The sequence below is a fragment of the Glycine soja genome, chromosome 10 (assembly GCF_004193775.1).
Source record: "Glycine soja cultivar W05 chromosome 10, ASM419377v2, whole genome shotgun sequence".
Taxonomy (NCBI): domain Eukaryota; kingdom Viridiplantae; phylum Streptophyta; class Magnoliopsida; order Fabales; family Fabaceae; genus Glycine; species Glycine soja.
This window is the reverse complement of record NC_041011.1, coordinates 37,011,678-37,035,502: the sequence shown is the minus strand read 5'-3', so window position 1 is coordinate 37,035,502 and position 23,825 is coordinate 37,011,678. Positions and strand designations below refer to the sequence as shown.

At 35.8% G+C, this 23,825-nt stretch overlaps 1 protein-coding gene across 2 annotated transcripts; it reads right to left on the bottom strand.

The window, feature by feature from the left end:
* Positions 1-206: 206 nt before the first annotated feature.
* On the bottom strand, positions 207-4,953 carry LOC114372325 (putative G3BP-like protein). Of its 2 annotated transcripts, none has more exons than XM_028329823.1 (9): positions 4,677-4,953; positions 4,455-4,589; positions 2,575-2,881; positions 2,155-2,420; positions 1,867-2,056; positions 1,539-1,660; positions 1,400-1,465; positions 1,173-1,254; positions 207-719 (listed from the first exon to the last, which is right to left on the bottom strand). In XM_028329823.1, the coding sequence occupies exons 1-9, from the start codon at positions 4,713-4,715 to the stop codon at positions 505-507; spliced, it is 1,422 nt and encodes a 473-aa protein (XP_028185624.1). In that variant the 5' UTR covers positions 4,716-4,953; the 3' UTR covers positions 207-504. The 2 variants fall into 2 exon arrangements, with proteins under 2 accessions (XP_028185624.1, XP_028185625.1); XM_028329824.1 differs by having other exon boundaries at positions 1,873-2,056; positions 4,677-4,951.
* Between the last annotated feature and the right edge of the window lie 18,872 nt (positions 4,954-23,825).

The window sequence follows — 23,825 nt, the reverse complement described above, 5'->3', positions numbered from 1 at the left end:
ATTCACATTAAAAAATTTAGTATTATATATAATGACATAAATTATTTTATAATATTATTAACTTATTACGTCAGTTGATTATTAGAGTAAATCAATTGCCTTCCATTTATGATCAATAGTTGTAGAATAGTGTCAACCGAAAGGCAATGCAAAAGACCAGGCATTAAGAAGAAAAATTGATCCACCAATACCGTTAAAGCGATTAATTTCAAAGAACTGTTAGCTAAACAACTAGATTTCAAATTTCAATTGGGAATAAATAAATGTCAAGTGTTTTAAACACATTTCCAGCTAAACATTAAATTCATGGAGAAACAAATGAAACAAGAAGCCCCCAGACCAAAATTTATCAAGAATGAAAACATCTCATCCATATTCCCTGAACAACTTAAATTTAAGACATGAAAAATATCAATATTTGGTCTAATCTACTGAAGTTGACTATTTAGAGTTTGAAATATCTGGACCCAAAATTGGATTCTCTGGCTTAAGTTTTTTGTTGACTCAGGACTCAGCAAGATTCTGCCCATTTCTCGGTACTTGATGATGCCCTGAATTTCCCCTCTCTTGGCGTGGACTTGGTCGATAGAAACCATTTCCTTTCAATTTGTTATACTCCCTATCACTGCCATCTTGGCCATGTCCCCTGCCAAAGTTCCTTGGATTGAAACGCCCTCTTGGAGCATCTGACTGATAGCTACCTCTGCCTCTACCCCGTCCTGATGATAATACAGTGAAAACGAGTACAATGAAACAGCCAGAAAAAATGTAGCTTTAAATGTTAAATTATATATAAAAGAAAACATTGAGACTTCTGGGAAAACAAAGAGTGTTTTAAGCACCTCTCTAGCACCATCATTTGTACATAAAATATTCTAGGCAAATTGTACAAGACAGATCATTTTGAAGAACTAGCAAATTAGAACTAGAAGAAATCACAGAAACCTAATGTCATCCTTTGACAAAATTTAGCATATTATAGCTTAATTTGTATTTTTGTATTTGTTAAAAAATGCAAGTCACATGATTATCAGTCCCATCAATTCATACCGTAATCAGCAAAAGTGGCTACACAGATTCATTGTTATACCACATCTATATGTCAAATTAAGTCAGGGACATTCATGATGAAGAAATTTGAAGAAAAAAAGGAAGGAAAAAAAAAAGCATACTTCCTCCTCGAGAAGGGATGTTACTGTTTGGTCTCCGTTCTTCAATGTATACTTGTCTCCCTGCTATTTGAACAGATCCTGCCTGCAAACGTAAAAAACAAGCATGATATTACATAAACATTCATTGAGACCAAGTTCAGTATTAGATTTGGGTCAAGGTGCATTACTACATCACAATTCATGAGTAATGCATATCCCAAACTAATCATTAAAAAGAAAATCCAAACCTTGACTGCATTATAAACGCCAGTCATATCTTCAAATTCAACAAATGCGTAACAAACACCGACATCCTGGATAAAAGTGAAAAGTTTAGATTCAAAAATCATAATTAATACAGGTATTTGGAGATAAAGAGATACAAACCTTGCGACTTCTAATGACAACACCATCAGGCCTGATTCTACCAAAATTCTTGAATTCATCTTCAATTTCAGAAGGAGACACTGTAGGTGACAAGTTTCTCACATAAACAGATTTGATTTCATCTGAAAGCAATCCCAAATAAATCAAGATTAGCAGTAGTGACAAATGAATACATGATAAATACTTCACAAATAACTGTCTTCTTTAAAAAAAAAAACTAATTTATTAGGTTACCAAGCAATGAGCCAGGAAAATGACCTGAATACCAGTAAATAAAAGAAAAAAATGGAGGAACAGAATAATTAATCAATTATCAACAAGTACACACAGTAACCTTCATCTTCTGTTGCAGGAAACTCCTCCGCTGCATCAGTTTCAGACCTTTCAAATGCATTTGCAGAAGCAGTCATTTGCTGTTGCTGACTACTACTCTGTGGAGCATGATCCCATTCTGAAGGGGACACATTCTTATGCTGAGAAGCTACTGATGGTGTAGATTGTCCTTTAGCAACCCGTAACTTCCAACAATCCATAACATTGTCAGTTCTAATGTCATAACAGAATCCCAAAAGAAAACACTATTTGGAAATTAACATAGAGGCTAGCCAGTGCATACAATGGAAGCATAAGTGTGCTTTTGTGGCTCCCCAGCAGGTTCATCAGGAGAAGCAGGTGCATGGTCTTGCACTGCATTCACTGAAGATTGAAGTGAACCATTTGACTCTTCAACAGCATTATCCTCCCTAATATGCTCAGAATCAGGGGCCCGTTGCATTCTTTGCTCTGAAAATCCATAATTATCAACTACACCATTTTCTTTGACCTCATTTGTAGCAACATAGTCCCTAGCTTGGATATCTCTACCCAGCAAGTAGTTGGACACTGTAAAGCAATCCCAAATAAATCAAGATTAGCGGTAGAGAAAAATACCCACAATTCCACATATCATTGTTTGATTTGAGAACTTGATGCAAGTTTTTCCCTTTTTCAAATCAGGACCTTCAGGTACATGAACACAACTGGTGCAAGTACTTACCTGGCTTATTGATTGCACTTGAAGCATTCAATTTAGGATCAAGATTGCTTTGAGGTAACAAGACTGCTTGTTGTTGGTGAACTGGATCCTCTTCAACAAAGTGAAAAATATCATTGAGCACAAAAAAGCCTTTCTCTTGGGGAGCAAGGAAAAATGTCTGCATAAATTTCCTCCTCCGGCTGTAGTCCTTAACTTGCACAGATCCAGAAACCATCACAAGAACTCCACCACTCCAAGATTCTAGAGACTGTGCAGTCTTGATTTCAATTCCAGTGTAACTGAGTGACATAATCAGTGCATGGATTTGCTGCCCATGGAAAAGTATTTTTAGTTTGGGGAAAATGAGAGCCATACTATTAACTGTACATGCATAAACAACTGCAGATAATGCCAAGTCCCTTCAAACAATTAAGACCATAATAACATGTAAGAAATCTAAATCAGCATAGAGAATGGCTCATCACTTTAACTCTATGCCTCTAGCAAATTAAGTTTTCAATAGAATGCTAAGAGTGCATTATAGACAAAAACATCCAAGAAAAAGTGAGATGATAGGTTATATAAAAATGCTTTATGCTTCATATCCCAAATATCCAGTTTATAATTAGAAGCAAACTTATATAACATGTAGATAAACAAGAAAAAAATATAAAACTAAGGGTTTTCAACAAATTATATTATAATATCATAGCATCTTCCTACAAACTCAGCTAACTAAAACTACAAATGGCTTCTTCACTCCACAAAATAAAGATCTAATCTAACATATAATGGGCTTGCCAAAATAAAAACACTATTACAGGAATGTCAAATCAAGGCTGCCATCAAGCCCATATGCAGGTTATTCTAGGCCAGACATTAAAGGAATTATTGGAAGAAAAGAGGCAACACTGCAACAGGTAATTTCACACATTCTTTATCATTTAAGTGAATGTCACTGCACTACTAATAGAACATTAACATAGCAATTCAGACATGAGATATGAAACCACTTCACCAAGTCGCTCATCATTACAAAAAAAAAACCTTTGGTTCTCTTAACTGTATTAAGTTGAACTAAAAATTTCGTGAGACAGGGCCATTTCAAATGAGGCTGTAACTGTAAACACTACATAATCACATGACCACACTACAATCAATAAATCCTACCCACACGTAATAAATCCCCGATCTCTATATTTTATCCAGTTTAAATACTCCAACTTCTATTTGTGGTTTCTTGCAAGCATCCTCCAGTGGAAGCAATCTTGTCCGAAGCACAGTCACACACTAAATTTGTGCACCCCTCCAACTGACCCATACTCTGATTGAAAGTTTTCACCTTAAAATGTCTGCTCCTTGTTCTGACACATCACGCCGCAAAAACACACATCATACACTAACAAGAAGCAAACTACAAAATTGTCTGTCTCATAACCACACCGCAAAAACACTACATGACACAGCCACACAAAACAAATTCCGCGCATATTAAGAAACCAATTTGCCCCAACGCGAACGACCATTTACTCAATGACACGATAATGTTGTTTCTACTTCTACTGCCTCATAAAGCGGGAATGTCCAATTGAGGCGCTTCAAATGGCACTCCAAAAACCTCACCTTCCTTCTTCCCATTCAATGCAAAACCTTTTCATCCCTTACCTGCACTCCCCAAACTTCTCAACCGCGGTTTTCCCTTTTAGCTTTTATCCATTTTAAAAGTCACCCCCCAACAGTTCTTCTCCACTCAAAATTTAACACACCACTCCTTTCACTCAACACAACAACACGCAGCACACTAGAGCAACAAAAACCTAACAATTCTCAAACCACAACAACAACAACAACAAAAAACAAAAATTAGGGATTAACAGAACAACAAAAAGTGCAGAAATTACAAGCATTGCGGCCGCAGTTTCCCTGGCGTTGCCGTCGATACGGAGCATGGTGCTGGCATCAGAGTAAAACTGGTGCACGAACTCGGGTTGGCTCTGAAGCACCTGATAGTACTGTCCCACGAAGTACGTTCCAACCTGAACGAACAAAAATAACACGTGATTCGAGTTTTCGATATGAATTGATATAAATCAGAGAAGAACGAGAAGAAGAAGAATAAGAACCTGAGCTGCGGTGACGGGAATGGGAAAGGGCGTGGCCATTGAAGAAAATGGAAAAACCCTTCAAAACCTTAACACTGCGAATTCAGATCCGCACAGAAACCCTCCCTTTCTTTCTTGCTTTCTAGCCAGATCCACACGCACGCGCAGACAAAAGAGGGTAAACGTTTTTTTTTTCTTTCTTTTTTTATTATTTTTTGCTTTGCCTTCTTCACGGGTCGGATTTTTTTCTTGCTTTTTTGTGCTGCTGATGAATGAAGATGCTCTATGCTATGCTGTGCTGTGCTGTGTGCTCTTACACGTGTGCTCCTTTACCCCCATAAGCTAAACCATACTCCAACAATTTTCAAATACATAAAAACATTTTTTAAGGAATGGCTATCCAACATTTATTTTCTTATGTGATTAAAATTAATGATTTATTATAATTATTACATCTTAATAAATAATCAATGAATGGTGAGAAGAAAAGAAAGTAACTTACTCCTAAAGATAATAATATAAATTATTTTATTGTATCACATAACCATTAAAATCGTGTATAACTATATATAAATATGAAAATATATTAATATACTCCACACATTTCATATAATTACACTCCCTTAAATTAAAAAAGAATCATGCGTTAATATAAAGAGAAAAATGGGTTATGCAACAGTGGTTTTTCGTCTGGCAGCTCTTTCACGAGGCATGACAAAAATTTTGAAAATTTATTTTTATTGGTCACTAACTGACAACTGTCAATAATAAAAATTAAAATAATTAAATTATGTAAACAAATATTTAAATTAATTATATTTTTTATGCATACAATACTAATTAACATACATGAAAATAAATAAATAAAAAAACTTCATTTTATGATATAACAAACAAATAAACTATCATGTTTTCTAATATTATAATGTAAGAAAAATAATATGCATTAATAATATAAAATAATTTTACATAATCATCTAATTAATAAATTAGTGTGTAATAAATTTGTTAGTTTTTATAATAATTAACTTAAAAATTATATAAATAATTATTTGTGGTTAAATGATAATGTAAAATTATTTTATATTATCAATATCTAGTCATTAAACTCTTATAAATGTAGTTGTGTAAGTCTATATTTGTTACATAATTGAATATGATATGTTTTATCAATAAAAAAATTTATTAGACTATCTACAATGAGAGTTGTTTAAGGAATTGCTTAACAAAAAATTTTGTTTTGGTGTGTCATATGTGATTTTGATATGCTCAAAATTGAAGAGACTTTCTTATATAAAAAATTATTACTAGTTGCTCATCTATCGATCTATTGTTAAAAAGATCTAATTCAATTGATTGCGGAAGGTGTGTGAGTGTTGTAAATCCTTTGGTATCGTCTTCAATTCATACCAATAAAAAAAATTTAGGAAAGAGAAATAAAACATTTGTGAGTTAAGCAACTTGTTAATAAAAACATTTATTGAAAAGAAAATTAATTGAGTTGTTTAAAATTGAAGTGACATAAATTAAGTTGCTTATATCAATATCATGGGATGTGTTTTACAGTATTACTAATAAAAGAATTTAAATTTTTTAAATACATTAAAATTAAATTAATTTTCAAAATTATCTTATATTTTTAAAGAATATTTATTTAACATTCATGGACTAAACCACAAAGAGAAGTCAAACAGGCCACGTAACAAAGTCTTTTAAAGTAGAATAAAATTTTATCTGATAATTAAGAATTAACAAAATAAAAAACTTTATAATTAAAATATTTATATTAATTGATTTTTTTTCTTTTAAAAAAGGGAGGGTCATGCTCCTCTTGCCTAATGCATAGGTTCACCCCTGGCTTTATCATCAAATGACGTATTTTTGTTGTCATCTTGCTACTTCTACATCTTTTCCTAGATGCTTTTATTATCTTGAAAGTACTCTCCACATCCTTCGTGATTGCCAGCATTCACGGGATATATGGTTAGGTGATAGGAAATGCTATTACACTACTGATGCAATCCTACTCTCCAAGGACATTGGATAGAAAATTTCAAGAAGATTAGGTCACTGATGCAATCCTATCCCTCTAGGATTCTCATGAGCCTTAAGATAGATTTCGGGCTCATGGGCTAAGTATGAGTTCACTTATCTGTGTACATATTAGATTAAGTTTTCATTATTTTTGGGTCTTGTATTTACGACTCCATAGTGTAGGGAGGATACCTTAGTAATGTAGGATTTTCTAGCCCTTGTATTTTAGGGCACCTAGACTAGTTTTTATTTTAGGGGTAGTTTTGTAATTTCACATGCATTAAGTGCACTATTTGATGTGTGTGTGTTAGGAGATAAATTTAATTGAATTGGGAGAATTTCAATCCAATTAAATTTTGGATCATCCTAAGGGGGAGGTGAGCATTTACTTGCTACACCCCATTGCCACATCATATAGTCACACTTTGTGCATGTCCTTCATGTTTTACATGTCTCATGACACCTAAGCACATTTAGCGAAGAATCTTGGACTTGATCTTGGATTAGTGAGATGAACCATAGCTAAAATTCACTAATCATAATTAGTGAAATTTTGACTCCAAATTTGGCTCCACTAATTCAAATTCAAGTGAAATTTGAATAGAAATTCAAATTTCCCTCCAATTTTGTGTGACACTTAGGCTATAAATAGAGGCCTTGTGTGTGCATTTTTTTAACTTTGATCATTTGAGAATTACACTTCAAAGTTTAAACCTCATTTGAGGCATAAAATTTCGTGCTCATTCTTTCCCTCTCCCTCCACTCATGTTCTCCTTCCTTCGAGCTCTTATCCATGACTTCCTATGGTGGTAAGCTTCTTCTTGACTCATCTCTTCCTTGAAGTGGTGTCTCCAATCATCTTTCTTCCTTCTCCATTCCACTGCCATTGAACTTCAAGAAGCAAATGACTCCATTGATGAAGAAGATCCAAGGCCTAGAAGTTCCACATGGAGCTACGTCAACTACTGCTTCTGGAATAAATTTATGCATAATCATTCTTTTGCCTTTTATTCCATTCCTAATGGTATTTATAATGATTGAAACAAAGAGGATATGAATTGCCAACCAGAATGGCAACAATGAAAAGGATAAAACCAAAACGAACAATAACAAAATTGAGCATTTTATCCTAAGTTTGTTATAACGGTTTCTTGACATGGCAAGGAATATTTCCCATGCAGGGATCAAGCATAATCTTGGAGGTATACTAGTTTCTTATGTATCCTTTTAGGCCTGCTAATCACTTGCGTTGTTGTGTTGGCTGATGTGTTGCTATCAGTTGTTGTGTTGCTATCAACATCCTCCTTTGGAAGCACGACCCTATCCTTAAGGTCATATTGAGTGTGCAAGTCATCCCAGCTCTCCTAGGTGGTTTCCTCGGGTGCAAGCCCGACCCATTGTACTAGAACAGTCCTGGTAGGAAGAGAGTTGGTGATGTCCCATTTCCAGTCTAGAATGGATAAAGGCATAAGCACTTGGTGTGTAGGCAATAGGGGGTCAGTGTTGTTGGTGGTGAGCCATGATTAGGATTCAACAAGGAAACATGGAACACTCAATGAATTTTGGAGGAGTTTGGAAATTGGAGATGATAAGCCATGAGACCTATACGCTCCAGAATCCTAAATGATCCATAGAAATATTTTGACTGCTTCATATATGAGGGCCAGAGAGATGTTTGTTGGTAAGGACAAAGTCGAGCATACGCCTAATCACCCAATGAGTATGAAATATCACAACAATGAGAATTAGCAATTCTTTTCAATACGGCCTAAGTTTTTGCCAGTCGGTGTTGTAGAGTAGAATGTATTTGAGCACTAATGGATAATAAAGAATCCACTGCTTCCACTTGGGAAGTGCCCTGCAAGTAATGAAAAATTGATAATGGTGGTTTGCCGTAAGTGTCCTCAAATGGGGAGATACTAGTAGCAGAATGGACAAGAGTGTTATAAGACCATCCTACTAGTGTGAAAAACCTGAATCAATGGGACAATCTGCCGTGAACAAAAGCTCGAAGATATTGTTCAAGGATCCTATTCAGGAACTCCGTTTGGTCGTCTGTCTTCAGATGATATGACATGCTCATCCGTAATTTGGTCCCATTGAGGCAAAACAATTCTTTCCAGAACTTGCTGATAAAAATGGGGTCATGGTCTGAAACTAAACTGTAAGGGAATCCATGCAGTTTGCACACAATGTCTAGGAAAAACAATGCGATTTTGTAAGTTGTATAGTTGGTGGGCAGGGCACCAAAATGAGCTCCTTTGGTAAAACGCTCAACGACCACGAGGATAGTGGTGAAACCCTGAGATTGTAGCAAGCCCATGATGAAGTCCATTGACAGATCTTCCTAAATCGTAGAGGGAATAGGAAGCAGTTGAAATAATTCGGCTGACTTCTAGGTCTCATACTTCATCTGTTGGCAGACGAGACACTAGGAAACAAATTGGTGCATACCCTTCCTCATATCGGACCAGAAGAAATTTTCCGAAAGCTGATGTAACGTTTTTGCAATTTTGAGATGACCACCCAAGAGAGTAGTATGGAAACCGATGAGAAGAATAGGTGCAAAGGAGTGACCTGAGGGAAGCCAAATTTTCGATGGAAGAAAATGGGATCGCACTCGATTGTGAATCCTAGGTAGTTCGCAGGGTTTTCACAAATACCTTGAAACATATCAAGGAACTCCTTATTTGCATGAAGCGATTAACGAAATTGATCCAGAAAAAAAAATTGGCATGGATAAGATGAAACATTGGCCACTAGAGGAAGGAACACAGGATAGGGCATCTGTCACAACATTGCTAGAATTGGGTTTGTACTAGATCGAATAATTATATCCTAGTAGTTTCGGAAGATAGGCTTATTGATCTAGAGTTTTGATCACCTGAGACATGAGGTCCTTAAGGCTTTTATGGTCCGTGAGGATGATGAATGTGTCGCCCAGAAGATAGTGCCACCACTTTCGCACCGCGGAAGTAAATGTGCGCAGTTCGTGGACATAAGTGGATGCCCATTGCAAATGAGGGCATAAAAGGTTGCTAAAGAAAGTGATGGGGTGTGATTGTTGTTGGAGGATGCCCCATGGCAGTGCTTGAAGCATCTGATTTGATGGTGAATGGTAGATTGAAGTTCAATGGAGCCAACACTAGAGCTTCTGTCATAACTTGTTTTAAATCATCGAAAACTTGTTGGGCCTCTACGAACAAGAAGAATCGATTCTTCTGCAGCAATGAAGTAAGTGGGCCAGCTATGGAGGCATAATTTTTTATAAAATGTCGATAAAATTTCGTCAGACCTAGGAAGCCACGCAGCTCAGTGGTAGAAGTTGGGAGGGCCATTCACACATAGCACTAACCTTGGATGGATTCGGAGCTACGTTGGCAGAAGAAACAATATGATTGAGACATTGCAGTGTGTTCCTGGAAAACAAACATTTGGACTCTCGCAAATAAACTAGTTTTGAGACAGTAAAGTGAAAAAAATTTCCAAGTGAAGATGTGAGTCCAAGGAAGGGCTATAGACAAGGATGTCATCGAAAAACACCGCCACATATTTTCAAAGAAGTGGTTTGAGGAGTTTGTTCATGGTGGCCTGAAAGGTTGCCAGCGCATTACAGACATTAAATGACATTACTTTAGATTCGTAATGATCGTGGTGGGTTCAAAAAGCGATTTTGTGAACATCTTCCTCGGCCATGCGGATTTAGTGGAACCCTTATCTGAGATCAAGTTTCGAGAACCAGGAAGTATTGCCCAAGTCGTCAAGTAGCTTATCAATGCTAGGCATCGAAAAAAAATCCTTCACGATGAATGCGTTCAAAGCTTGATAGTCCATGCAACAACGCCATCTACCATCCTTCTTCTTAACTAACAAAATTAGGGAAGAAAATAAGGTCCAGCTCAATTGAATCAGACCAGCTTCTAGCATAGTGGTCACCTGTTTTTCCAACTCAACTTTTTGGGAGTAAGGATAACGCTACAACTAGACATTTACCTGGCTGAAGTTGGGCAAGAGATGAATGTGGTGGGTCATGGAACATGGGGGAGGTAACTTTATCAGTTCCTAGAAAAGATGGGTGTAACAGGCAATTAGCTGGGTAATGGCATAAGGGGTGTGAGAGATGCTGGACGGGGAAGAGTGTGAGATAGGTTGGGTTGGGTTTGACAATTAGGTGAGATGAAGCAAAGTAGAATTGTTATGGGTGTGCATAAGGCGCTTCACCTGTTGGGTTGACACAGGAGCTGGTCGAACAGGAACATCCGCTCGTAGCTGAACTTGACAACCCAAATGCGAAAACATCATGGTTAGGGTGGTGTAGTTAGTAATTATTAGGCCCTGTTGCTTGAGCCATTAGACCCCAAGCACAATATCGGCACTGCTAAGGTTTAGGGCAAAAAGGTCCACGGTGAAGGGGTTGCCTTAAATCTGGAGGGGTACTTATGACACACTCTATTGTAGTCTATAACTCTTCCATTTCCAACCATGATCTGGAGGGGTCAATAGGGGAGAAAGGAAGATCCAAAAAATTAGCCACCTGTAATTGCACAAAATTATGAGTGTTACCATCGTCCACCAGAATAGTTACCTGATGGTGGTTAATGGTTCCAAAAATCTGAAAGGTCTTAGGAGCCTGCATCCCAAACATGGTGTTGAGACTGAGTTAGGGTTTGCCCTCTGAGAGCGAAGTAGGAGTAATAAGGAGATGTTCCTGGTCTAATGCTGAATTATGTTGTAGAGAGGGAGGATCGGGCTTGTCGTCGTTGATGAAAAGATGGATTTGTGGTTTACACTGATGACCTAGAATCCATTTTTTGTCATAGTGGTAGTAGAGACCCTTGTCTTTGTAAATTGTGATCTCTTAGGATGAAAGGCATTTAAATGGGGCTCGAGGGTTGGAAATAACAGGGGAAATTAGGTTTGTCAAGGTGATCTGAGGAAGGACAAGGAAGGAGGAGTAGCGAGTGGTTCGCAAGAGAAGCGACGATGATCATTTAACTTGTCCTCCTACAACTTTGCTATAGTGACAACTTGCAAGAATGACAGAGGTTGAAGAGCTTGCACCCCACGGTGGAGCTTTGGAAAGAGGTAGGAGATGAAGCAGCTAAGGAGGAAGTGAGGGACGAGGACCATCGTACGATTCGCAAGTCTCTCGAATTCGATAGGATAATCATTGACCAAACCTCTTTGTTGTAACTTGAACAGGGCTCCATAGGGGTCGTCCTATTAAGAAAGGGCAAAACGCAATTCCAGGGCCTATATCATGGGAGGCCATGAAGTAAGGAATCCATTACGTGACATCCATTGGTACCAACAGAAAGTTGGTCCTTCCATGTAAAAGGAAGCCATCGTAAGTCTCTCGTTGTCCGACACACATTGGTAGTCGAAGAATTAAGAAATTTTGAAAATCCACCCCAATGGATCTTGGTCGTCCAAGGGCGAAACATCTAGTTTCACATGGGGCCAGTGTGGTGGCGAAATAGGAGGGATAGATGGAGGAAAAAAGTGTGGGGAGGATGGGTGGTAGTAATGGTTGCGAGTCACTCCAAGATGGAATCGATTTTGTTATTCATAGTAGATTGAGCTTGCGATAAGGACGCTTGGTTCTCGGCGAGTGAGGTTTGACCCTGGGTAAGGCTGGCTACAACCTCCTCGAGGCAATTGGTGGTCACCTAATGAGTGTTGTGGTCAAGCATTATGGGGGCAAGTCAGACCAAGTTGATAAGAAATGCTACTACACTACTGTTACTAAAATAAATTTCTGCATAATCATTCCTTTCCTTTTATTCCATTTCTAATAGTATTTATAATGATTGAAACAAAGAGGATAAGTATTTCCAACCAGAATGGCAACAACGAAATGGATAAAACCAAAACAGACAATAACAAAATTGAGCATTTTATCCTAAGTTTGTTATAATGGTTTGCTGACATGGCAAGAATATTTCCCATTTTGGGATCAAGCATAATTTTAGAGGTATACTGGTTTCTTCTATGTCCTTTTAGGCCTACTAATCACTTAGGTTGTTGTGTTGCTATCATTAGGTATGAATTGCTCCTCATAAATCCTACTTACTACATGTAATGATCTCAGACAATGGTTATTGACCCTTATAAATCTGCCAGACCCGACGTTGTGCCTTGCTTTGATATAGTGGGTTTGGAAGTGGAGGTGTAACAATATTGAAAGTGAGCCTTGGCCCCCTTGATTATGTTGTCTACATGGTCCATCTCTCCTTTGTGGAATTTGTTGTTTTCTGCCAAAAGGGAGAGAAGTCAATCCCAAGACCAACCTTTCTTATCCCTTCATTAAAGTCAACGTTGATGGGAGCTTCAATTTGGAGAATCATGTAATAGGTAATGGAGGCCTAATCTGAGACTCCTCAAGGAAATAGGGATGGGTGGTTTTACGTGCCACTATAGTAATGACGATCCTCTTTTAGCGAAACTCTTGGTGCTAGAATATGGGCTCATGTGTGCTTGGGAGCAAGACTTTCGATTTGTGGAATGTGAATCTGTATGTTAATTACAACTATTGACATCCTTTCTTGCTTGAATGAAGACATAATTTCAATGCACCTCCATGCATAAGAGATTTGTGACGTTCAATTGTTGGTTAAAAGGAGTTGGACCCTATCTCTTTCAGCATCTTTCGTGACAACAATGAAGTGGCAAATTCATTGGCGAGATTGAGTGCAACATCTTCTGTTTTACCATCTTAGCTAGTTATTAAGTGACTCACTTGGGGTGTCTTGGTTTCATTTGGTGCTCTTTTTTTGGATTCCTACCTTATAAAAAAGTGTAAAATAAGTTTATATTATTATCCAATGATCAATCATATATGGTAAATTCAATGACTTTTATAAAATTATTTTAAAAGTCATAATCATTAAACTTTAAAAAAAATTATATATCAACCATTTTTCATGAATTACTTGAATTGTTTGATATGGAGTTACTCAAGTTTAACTATTGATCTTAATTTTTTTTACCATACCAAAAGAGCTTATGTATCTTTACTTGATTTATGATTTTAATTCTTTTAATTGTTAATTTTTTACATGTATTTTTGTGGCAAATCTCTTTCAAACACAGTCAAAAACTAATTATAAACATCTTTTTTAATAGAAATTATGACCTTGATTCTCTTAATAGAAATTTGAACCTTAATTGATTTATTTACTTTTATATATAAACTTTAATTTATTATATTGAGAAGAATAAGGTAAAAATTATCATCTTTCATTTTATTCTAAATTAAATTTGAATATCCTTAAAATGAAATTACCAATAAAGGTTTATATTATAATTTAAATTATTTATTATAAATTTTAAAAAATAATTTATATTATATATAAAGCAAAATATATCATTTTTATATTTTAAAATTTTTTTATTAAAAATTTAATTATAAAATATTTTATATATTAAAAATATTTATTTATTATAAACTTTAATCAAATAAATAAACATTTACATTATGTGATGAATGAAATATTAGTAGTAAATTAATCGATAATATTTTGGAACTTCTTTTTTTCTATTCTGGATGACACAACGCAACTATTATTTTCGATGAAAAAGAGGTAGTTTGACTTTTTTTTTAGTTAAAAGATGAAAAAAAAAGTGAAACAAAAAGTTAGATTGATTGATCATTGATGTCCCAAAACGGTGAAGCATGATTTTAACTTTTTTGGATACAAAAATGATTGCGGAAGCTGCTGCAAAATTTGAGGTCTGTCTCGTGCAACTACAAGTGGTGAATAGTTCCGAATCATTTTTTCTGTTTTAAATTTAAATTCGGTGATTAAACATGCACAAACTTCTCTTTAAATATACATTTACACATGATCTCTGCCATTGGCCAAAAATTATCTTTCAACATACTCAAATCACTCTTTTTTTTTTCATTTATATTTGATTTTCGATCTTACTTGTCTGAATTACAATTGTTAGAATCTTTACATAATCTAGAGCAATGAGCCCGCTTTGCAGGGCACAAGAAACAAAATAGTGACATGTTTTTTAAAGTGAGAATGCAACAACTAACACATAATTTTATAATTAACCACCGGACAGATTTATTACATATATTTATGAAAAACATAAGTTAAAAATATGTTAGTCAATCAAATCAAGGTGTAACTCTCACAATTAGTTGTGGTCCTTTTATGCAAAATTTGAGTTATCTTTTGTTTCATTGTGCATTTTGATTATAAAGACCGGAAGTCAACTACATAAGAGGATTCTTGTTTTTTGTCTAATTAAGAATCATAGGAGATAAATAATTGGCAAAAAACTTGAAAAGTGCTTGGTAGAAAAAATTGTCACCATCATAGTTGATAATGCTAGTTAGCTGAAATAATGTTACAATTTCTTGAAATATAAAAAGGAGGATTAGAACTTTTTTAAGATGATAGAAAAATGACGATTCTATAAAAATTATCTTTAAAAAATTGTGGACGATAGCAAAATCATCAAAAAATGCTATGATTAAAGATGATTTTGATAAAAACTATCGTAAATAAGATAATTTTAAAGACGATTTTATCTAAAAAAAGAAACCTCAAGTCTCCCCATAAAAAATGTAGGATCACACAACATTTTTAATCTTTCTCTCTCTTGATGGGAAATCAGATCTACCATAAAGGAACCGTCCACCCATTTCCCTCACCGTCCTTGTCAACCATCTCCGACCACCTCTCCTTCCTCCCTGTCGCCATCCTCACTCCTCTTCCATCCACCAACTCTACTCGAAATCATCGACGCCTTCAAAGACTCTCTATCTCACACCACAAAACCTTCTAGAAAAGATAAGAGAAACAAGAGGGGATCCAAGACCAAGCCTTCCGAGTTGACTCGCTCCAAGTTTCCCTCTTCGCTGTCGAAATCTGTGTCGGAGAGTAGCAATAGCAGCATCGGTGCCAGCGAGGTTGAGGCTGGTCAAGGCGGTGATGCTAGTGACGATGAGGAGAAACAGTCGATGAGAAGGTTTGTTAGTTTCATTGGAGAAAGGATTTAGGGTGCTTGGGCTCAGTGAATCACTACTGCAAAAAAAGACAACTGACGATGGTTGTAAATGACATACAAAGACGGTTCAAAATCGCCTTTGAAGTCAACGTCATCGAAAGTCAAGACTTTCGATGACGGTTCTATAAAATACCGTCTTAGAAAAACATGTCATTCTAAGACGATTTCTAGCTAAGAGTCATCTTAGAAGGGTGTCCTTCTAAGACGGTTCTTAAAAAAATAATTTTAGAATGATATCATTTTAAGACGATTTTTCTAAGAATCGTCTAAGAATGTATTTTTTTAAAAAAAATTAAAATTTAAAATAATAAAAATATTATTATGAAAAAATTGTATAGATAAAACATTGAATTTTTTATTCCCATACCTCTGAAGGGCCAACATCAATAAAGTACGGAAGAAAATTGATCCAAGAAAATTATCTTCACTCCAAAAAGAAGGAAGGAAAGAAAGAAGCCAATGTAATGGTCTAGAAGGTAAATATAATCACATGGAACACTAACTCCAACATGCAACACAAATATATAAAGACTTGAAACGTTGTAAGTAAAGAGATCAATATACAATAGGATGTTGGAAAAAAACATATGGCATGAGATTGAAATAGAGTTACTTTTCATGCAATACAATTAAATAGAAAAATGCAATTTAAACTCAACTTAACCATTTTTCAAGAATAATATTTGATAAGTTCATATCGTGAAAATATATTGGTAACATTATTATAACTTGAAGAATTGAAGAAAACAATAAACTATTTAACAATAATAATGTTAAAATAGAAAACTATACCTCGGTGTTGGATATGATGCTCTCAGCTACCTACTAGAAAAACAACAAATAATCCAAGTATCCAACCTAAGCATAACAATTAACAAGATCAATCCTTGTAAAATATCAAGCAGGTGAAATAAAAGTTGGTTTAAAACCTCTTGATATATGGTTACTGCATAGTCCACACTAGTCTCTAGCAAATTTGATATGACCATCCTATTAAACAAGTTTTCTCTTGGTGGCAATCCATCAATCAAAAATTGCCCTCAAAAGGCTAGCAATGATCATAGGAATGAAAAACAAAATGAGAGGAAGTATCGTAAGAGCATCAATAGAAGAGAAGACTTCCACTTAAAATGAATGATCCTAGGATGCACTAAATATTGTGTTTGGATAGGCAAGGAAAAAATGAGCCAAACCACTTGCTTTTGCTTACACTACATTTCACATAGGCCACAACTAAAGCATAATAATATAACATAATCATGGGCTAGAACTTTTACCTTAAGCACACTTTGATTTACTAAAAATGCATTGATAAAATAATAGCAAGAAAGTCATAGTAGGGTGATGGGTGGGAACTTGGAACTTACTGCTTAGCTTCTTAGTCTTCTTGTAGTAGCGAGCAAGTCGGTGGATTCTGTTGTCAACAAGAATCAACCTGAACTTGGAGTCCTTGTCCTTCTTGTTCCTCTCAAGATGCTTCCTAATTGAAACTTCCTTCTTATTCAAATGGTACATATCCTTTGGAAATTCAGGCACATGCCTTGAAAACAACCACCAAAACATTTCACAATTATTATTATTAGGGTAGTTTTAAAAAATATACACTCACTTTTGAATTCATCTTATTTTTTAACACAATAATAGATAGAGTACCAGACACCGATATTATAATAACCATGAATCAACACATGAAGTAAAGAAATAAGAATAAATGACAGCAACAATAGACACAATTTTTCATACTTAAAGCGCATGATTTTTTGGAGTTTGGTTACATAGTGAATTATGTGTGAAATAAAACTTGTTCCCACACCACCGATATTAGCAAAAGTTTAGATATCGACAAGGTAAGTGCAAAATGAATATGCGTATATGAAACAAATCCCTATGATTGTGCTACTAATAAAGACAATCATGTAGAAAAAGGAAACGAAGAGCCGTCGAAAATAGATCCCTATGATTGTGCTACTGATAATGGAAAGTTGTTGGAAGACTAATCTGTTTTAAGTGGCACAAATCAATTTGGCAAATAAACCAGATTGCAGCTAACCATATTTAGGAAACTTATTCTATATTTAGAATTTCCTAATCTGCAATCAATTCACATTTAATTACTTTATGCAGAATCATTGTACACTATGCTATATAATTATCTCTTGTCTCTCTTGTATCGATGTTGTGTGTTCACGTTTCAAAAGGTTATACAATTTATCAGTTTTCTTCTTGGTATCAAAGCCTTTGTGAACACCTTGCTACACCATGACTTTCTTCTCTCTAAATATTGGCAATTTCATCACTCTCAGACTCACCCCTACAAACTACCCATTATGGCGTGAACAAGCCTTAGCATTAACAGAAAGTCAAGACTTGGGTTGGTCACCTTACGAATGATGATTCAACCCCCCCTCAATACACCACACCAAATTCCAATGACACAACAAACACAAAAAAATTTGTTTCAAAATTAACTGACGAATTCATTACTTGGCATAGGACAAATCATCTTCTTCGAGGGTGGATAATTGGAACACTCTCTGAGGAAGCACTTGGACTCGTTGTTGGCTTAAACACTGCCCATTCTATTTAGACTGCACTTAAAGATTCATATGTGGAAGACTTGCAAGAACGTGAATACACACTCCGTCAACAGATCATATACCTCCGCAAGGAAGATGATCAAAGTATTGGTGAACACATCCGCACTTTCAAAGGTTTATGTGACAACCTTGCTGCAATTGGGAAACCTGTCCCAGACAAAGAGAAAGTTTTCCATCTCCTTACAAGCCTCGGGCACAAGTATGAAACATTCGCAACAACCATGCTAAAACCTCCAAGGCCATCATACTCTGAGTTAATCTCATAACTCCAAAGCCATGATCAACATCACAATTGGTTCTCCAATCATTCCAATACACACAACTCTTCCACTCCCCAAGTGGCTTTATATGGCGAACAACAACGATCTCGTCAGTTTTTCTCTCAACATCAAAAGAATTCTCAAACCTTCATGTCAATTGGGAGAGGATTTCAAGCTCAACAACCCAGGAACCAAACTAAAAGCCAAACCCTTATGAGCACACAATAGAGACATCGTCCACCACCGGGACAACGTCATATGTCTCTTGCAGAACGAGAACAGTATTGGAATGAAAAATGTCAATACTATGATAAAATGGGCCATATAGCAAAGATATGTTGGTGGGTGTCCAAGAAACCAACTCAATCTGATGATATACCTCAAGCACTTGCAACCCTTACCTTAGACAACACAATTGCTGAAACAAAATGGACCTCTGACACTAGGGCCTCTAATCACATGACAAGTAAAGCTAGTATATTAAGTAATATCCAACAATATTCAAGTACAGACTCTGTTCTTATTGGTGATGGTTCTTCTCTCCTAATTCATGGTATTGGAGACACATTCATTAAACAAAAAAATATTACTCTACCTCTTCATGATGTCTTACTTGTCCTTGATTTAACAAAAAATTTGCTTTCTATAAGCCAACTAACAAAACAATTTCCTATTAATTGTGAGTTTTCTAATGCTGATTTTTGTGTTAAGGAATGAGAAACAGGGAAATCGATTATCATCGGGAGGCACAAGGGTGACTTATATGTTCTTTCCCCTATGCTAGAATCATATTTTTCTAATCGTTTCAAATCAGGATCAACAGACATTTGGCATCAACGACTAGGACATCCTCAAATAAAGGCTTTACAATTACTAAAGAACAAAGGATTAATTGATGTAGTTGGAACCTTGAAATCTGAACATCTTTGTGATAGTTGTCAATTGGGAAAACTTACTAAATTTCCTTTCTCTACTTTTGAACACTCAAGTTCTTCTATCTTTGAAAAAATACATTGTGATTTATGGGGACCTGCTACTATCTTATCTATTAGTAAATTCAAATATTATGCATGCTTGGTTAATGATTTTTCTAAATACACATGGATCATTCCCTTATAACATAAATCTGACTTTGTTAATGCTTATCTATCTTTTGAACAATATGTTAAAAAGTAATTTAATAAAGAAATCAAAGTTTTTCATTCTGATGGAGGAGGTGAATTCATCAACTCCAAACTTTCAACTCATTTTCGTTTAAAAGGTGTTATACATCAAGTTTCTTGCCCGTATACAGCGAAACAAACAGGTATGGTTGAAAGGAGACATAGAGTAATACGCGAATTAGGTATGACTATGCTATTTCATAGTGGTGCACCTTTATGTCTATGGGTTGAAGCTTTCACTACAACTGTCTTTCTTATTAATAGACTTCTGTCGTCTTCTCTTAATTTTGAAACTACTTACTTTGTCTTACATGGCACACACCCTAACTATTCATCGCTACATATCTTTGGTTCTAAATGTTTTCCTTACACTTGGGATACACGACGTAACAAATTCAACCCTAAAAGCCTTCCTTATGTGTTTGTTGGATATAGTGATATACATAAAGGATATACTTGCTTTCATCCTTCTAGTAAGAATTTTTTTATCTCACGACATGTTTTTGATGAGTCATTCTTTCCATATAAGACTAATTGTCATCATACGATTTCCTCTCCTACACAGCATGTAGTTAGCATATTTGATTCTTGGCCACCTCATACTAAACTTCAGTTCTTGTGCAGACCTAACAACAATAACAACAACTTCTGCTTCCACTCCACCATGCTCAAATCCTTGAATGCAGTCTCTTGCCTTACAACTTCCAATTGCATCTTTTGGTCAACCAGAAGAACCCTTATTGCCTGAACATGAGAACCTTGAGTTAGACCTTGAGCTTGGGCCTCCTCCCTCAATACAACCACTTGAATCTGCCTCTTCTACCCAGACTCAACTTCCACATGTTGTACCTACTCATCCCATGGTTACTCGCTCACAACACGAAATTACAAAGCCTAATCCTAAGTATGCCTTAATCAATATGTCATCTCCAGACATTCCACGCAACCCATATAATTTTCGCTCTACATTAGCTCATCCTGGATGGAAGGCTGCCATGTGCGAAGAACTTGAGGCTTTACATAAAAATAAAACTTGGGAACTCGTTCCTCGCACGCGTGACTTGCATGTTATTGGCTCTAAATGGGTTTTCAAATCAAAACTCAAACCTAATGGGTCCATGGATCGGCTCAAAGCTCGTTTTGTTGCAAAGGGATATCATCAAGTTAATGGAGTAGATTATACTGAAACATTCTCTCATGTAATCAAGCCAGGCACCATCCAGTTAATCATCACTATAGCCTTTGTTAAGAATTGGCCCATTCGACAACTTGACGTAAAAAAATGTGTTTCTACATGGTTTTCTTTCTGAGAACATATACATGGAGCAACCTCCTGGCATGGCTGACCCTCAATTCTCCAACCATGTTTGCAAGCTTCAAAAGGCTCTTTATGGCCTTAAACAAGCACCCCGCGCCTGGTTTGATCGTTTCAATTCTTTTCTTCTTAAATATGGTTTCTTTTGTAGTAAGGCTGATCCATCCTTATTTATTTGGCACTCAAATATTGGATCACTAATTCTTTTTCTTTATGACTTCATTAAACTTCTACAATCCGAATTTTCCATGAAGGACTTGGGCCCTCTCCATCACTTCCTTGGCATTGAAATACTCCAGACAACTGATGGCCTTCATCTATCCCAGTCACACTATGCCCTTACCATCCTTGAACGAGCTAACATGGTTGATTGTAAACCAAAGAGCACACCACTTGAAGCTAAGATGAAGATGACATCCAATAACACTCCCCTTGATGATCCAAGTTACTTTCGTGGGCTTGTTGGATCTTTACAATACCTCACCCTTACTTGCCTTGATATTTCATACAGTGTTAATTTTGTGTCCCAATTTATGCATTCTCCTAGCATTTTGCATTTACAAATGGATCATCGTATATTATGATATGTCAAGGGAACTATTAATGTAGGTCTCCACTTTACTTCAAATACCACACTTGATCTTTTTGCTTTTTCTGATGCAGATTGGGCAGGTTGTCCTACCACTCGATGCTCCACCACCAGTTATTGTATCTATCTTGGAGGAAATCTTATCTCATGGTGTGCTAAGAAACAACCAATAGTTTCTCGCTCCAGCACGGAAGCTGAATATTAAGCCATGGCAAACACTATCGCTGAACTCACATGGCTCACCTTTCTCTTGCAAGACCTTCGCATTTCACTTGCATCCCTTCTACTGTTATATTGTGATAATCTCAGTGCTCTTCACATGACCATCAATCTAGTATTTCATGCTCGCAGCAAGCACATTGAATTGGATTATCATTATGTCCGTGAATGAGTTGCTCTTGGCAATCTTGTCACTCACCACATTCCTACTAATGATCAAGTTGCTGATTTGTTCACTAAGCCCGTGTCCAAAGCTACTCTCATGCATTTTCAGGCCAAACTCTACCTTCAACCTCAGCCTCGTTTGAGGGAGGATATTAACAATAATCAATTGTTGGATGACAATCATGCAGAAAAAGGAAACAAAGAGCCATTGGAAATAGATCCCTATGATTGTGCTACTAATAATGACAATCATGAAGAAAAAGGAAATAAAGAGCCGTTGGAAACATATCCCTATGATTGTGCTACTGATAATGGAAAGCTGTTGGAAGACTAATCTGCTTTAATTGGCACAAATCAATCTGGCAAATAAACCAGATTGCAGCTAACCATATTTAGGAAACTTATTCTATATTTAGAATTTCCTAATTTGCAATCAATTCACATTTAATTACTTTATGCAAAATCATTGTACACTATGCTATATAATTATCCCTTGTCTCTCTTGTATCAACGTTGTGTGTTCACGTTTCAAAAGGTTATACAATTTATCAGTTTTCTTCTATATGAACATAAGATATGAATATAAACTTATTGCATTTTTATAGTTATTGTATACTTCTTCCATTCCTGCAGCAACATTAGCAGGCAGATATCCAACTTATACTTCTTTCTTGATTCTAGCTAGAAGTTCAGCAAAATAAACAAAGTATATGATATACAGGAAAATCAATTGTCAGGATTAGGATCAATAAAACCAAGAAAGGATAAAATGATTTAATTCGAGGCTTGCCAGGGCATCTTAATCCTAATTTTCCTTGCGAAGTAATGGACAACATGATCAAACTAGATAGATTCTTAGGGAGCAGAATATATTAATTATGCCACCAATTTAACGGTATTTATTTCCAACAACCAGCATCAACCAAAACAAATGCCAATCTCTCTCTCTCTCTTTCTCTCTCTCACTCTCTCTCTCTCTATATATATATATAAAACTCACAGACTCCTTAAGTATGCATCTAAAATAATAGTGTGGCTTATAAATGATTTATTGTGTCCTTTGCCAAAAGAAAAATTTGTACTAGAGTTGAGAAACAAAAAGTTCTCTTGTTACTACCCTGACACTTATGACAGTTTCATATTTAGCAAACAACATTAATGGTATGCATAAATAATCAGAAAGATGCCATGAAACACAATATATGCTAACCTTATGATGTAAGAGCTTAAATACAGTGACAACTAGTGGCATTAGTGATTCCAAAACCTTGCTTCCACTCTTGCAAGGATGTTAATAAAACCTTGTGGTTCTAAAATTTTAATATATTATTGCTCTGACCCACAATTCAGAGGCACATGTGTTATTTCTAATATACTATTTTCTAAACCCAACAACACCAAGCTACAATCATCTCAATATCTGTAGGGTTTCAAGAGTCTGAAACAATGATGTGACAGACAAGTACCCGCAACAAGTTCCTTTGAAGTTCTTCAGTTTTTCCTTGAAGGGTCGAATTCACATTTCTCTCCAATAGATGTCTTTCCTTCTGCTGTGATAAAAGCAATAATGCAGCAACCTAAAATATAAAGCATGGTAAACATCAAAAAGCTAGATTGCAATAAATTGGAAGCACAAATACTTTGATTAGAGATGAGAAAAAGAAACTAAATACATGAGTTTTAATATATGTGAATACAGTATAAACACCTTCTCTTGCAGTACTTAGATCAAAACTCTAGACTTTTTCATTAATCGCATTGATTATGGATTTAATACTGGATTCTCCATCACCAAGTAAAT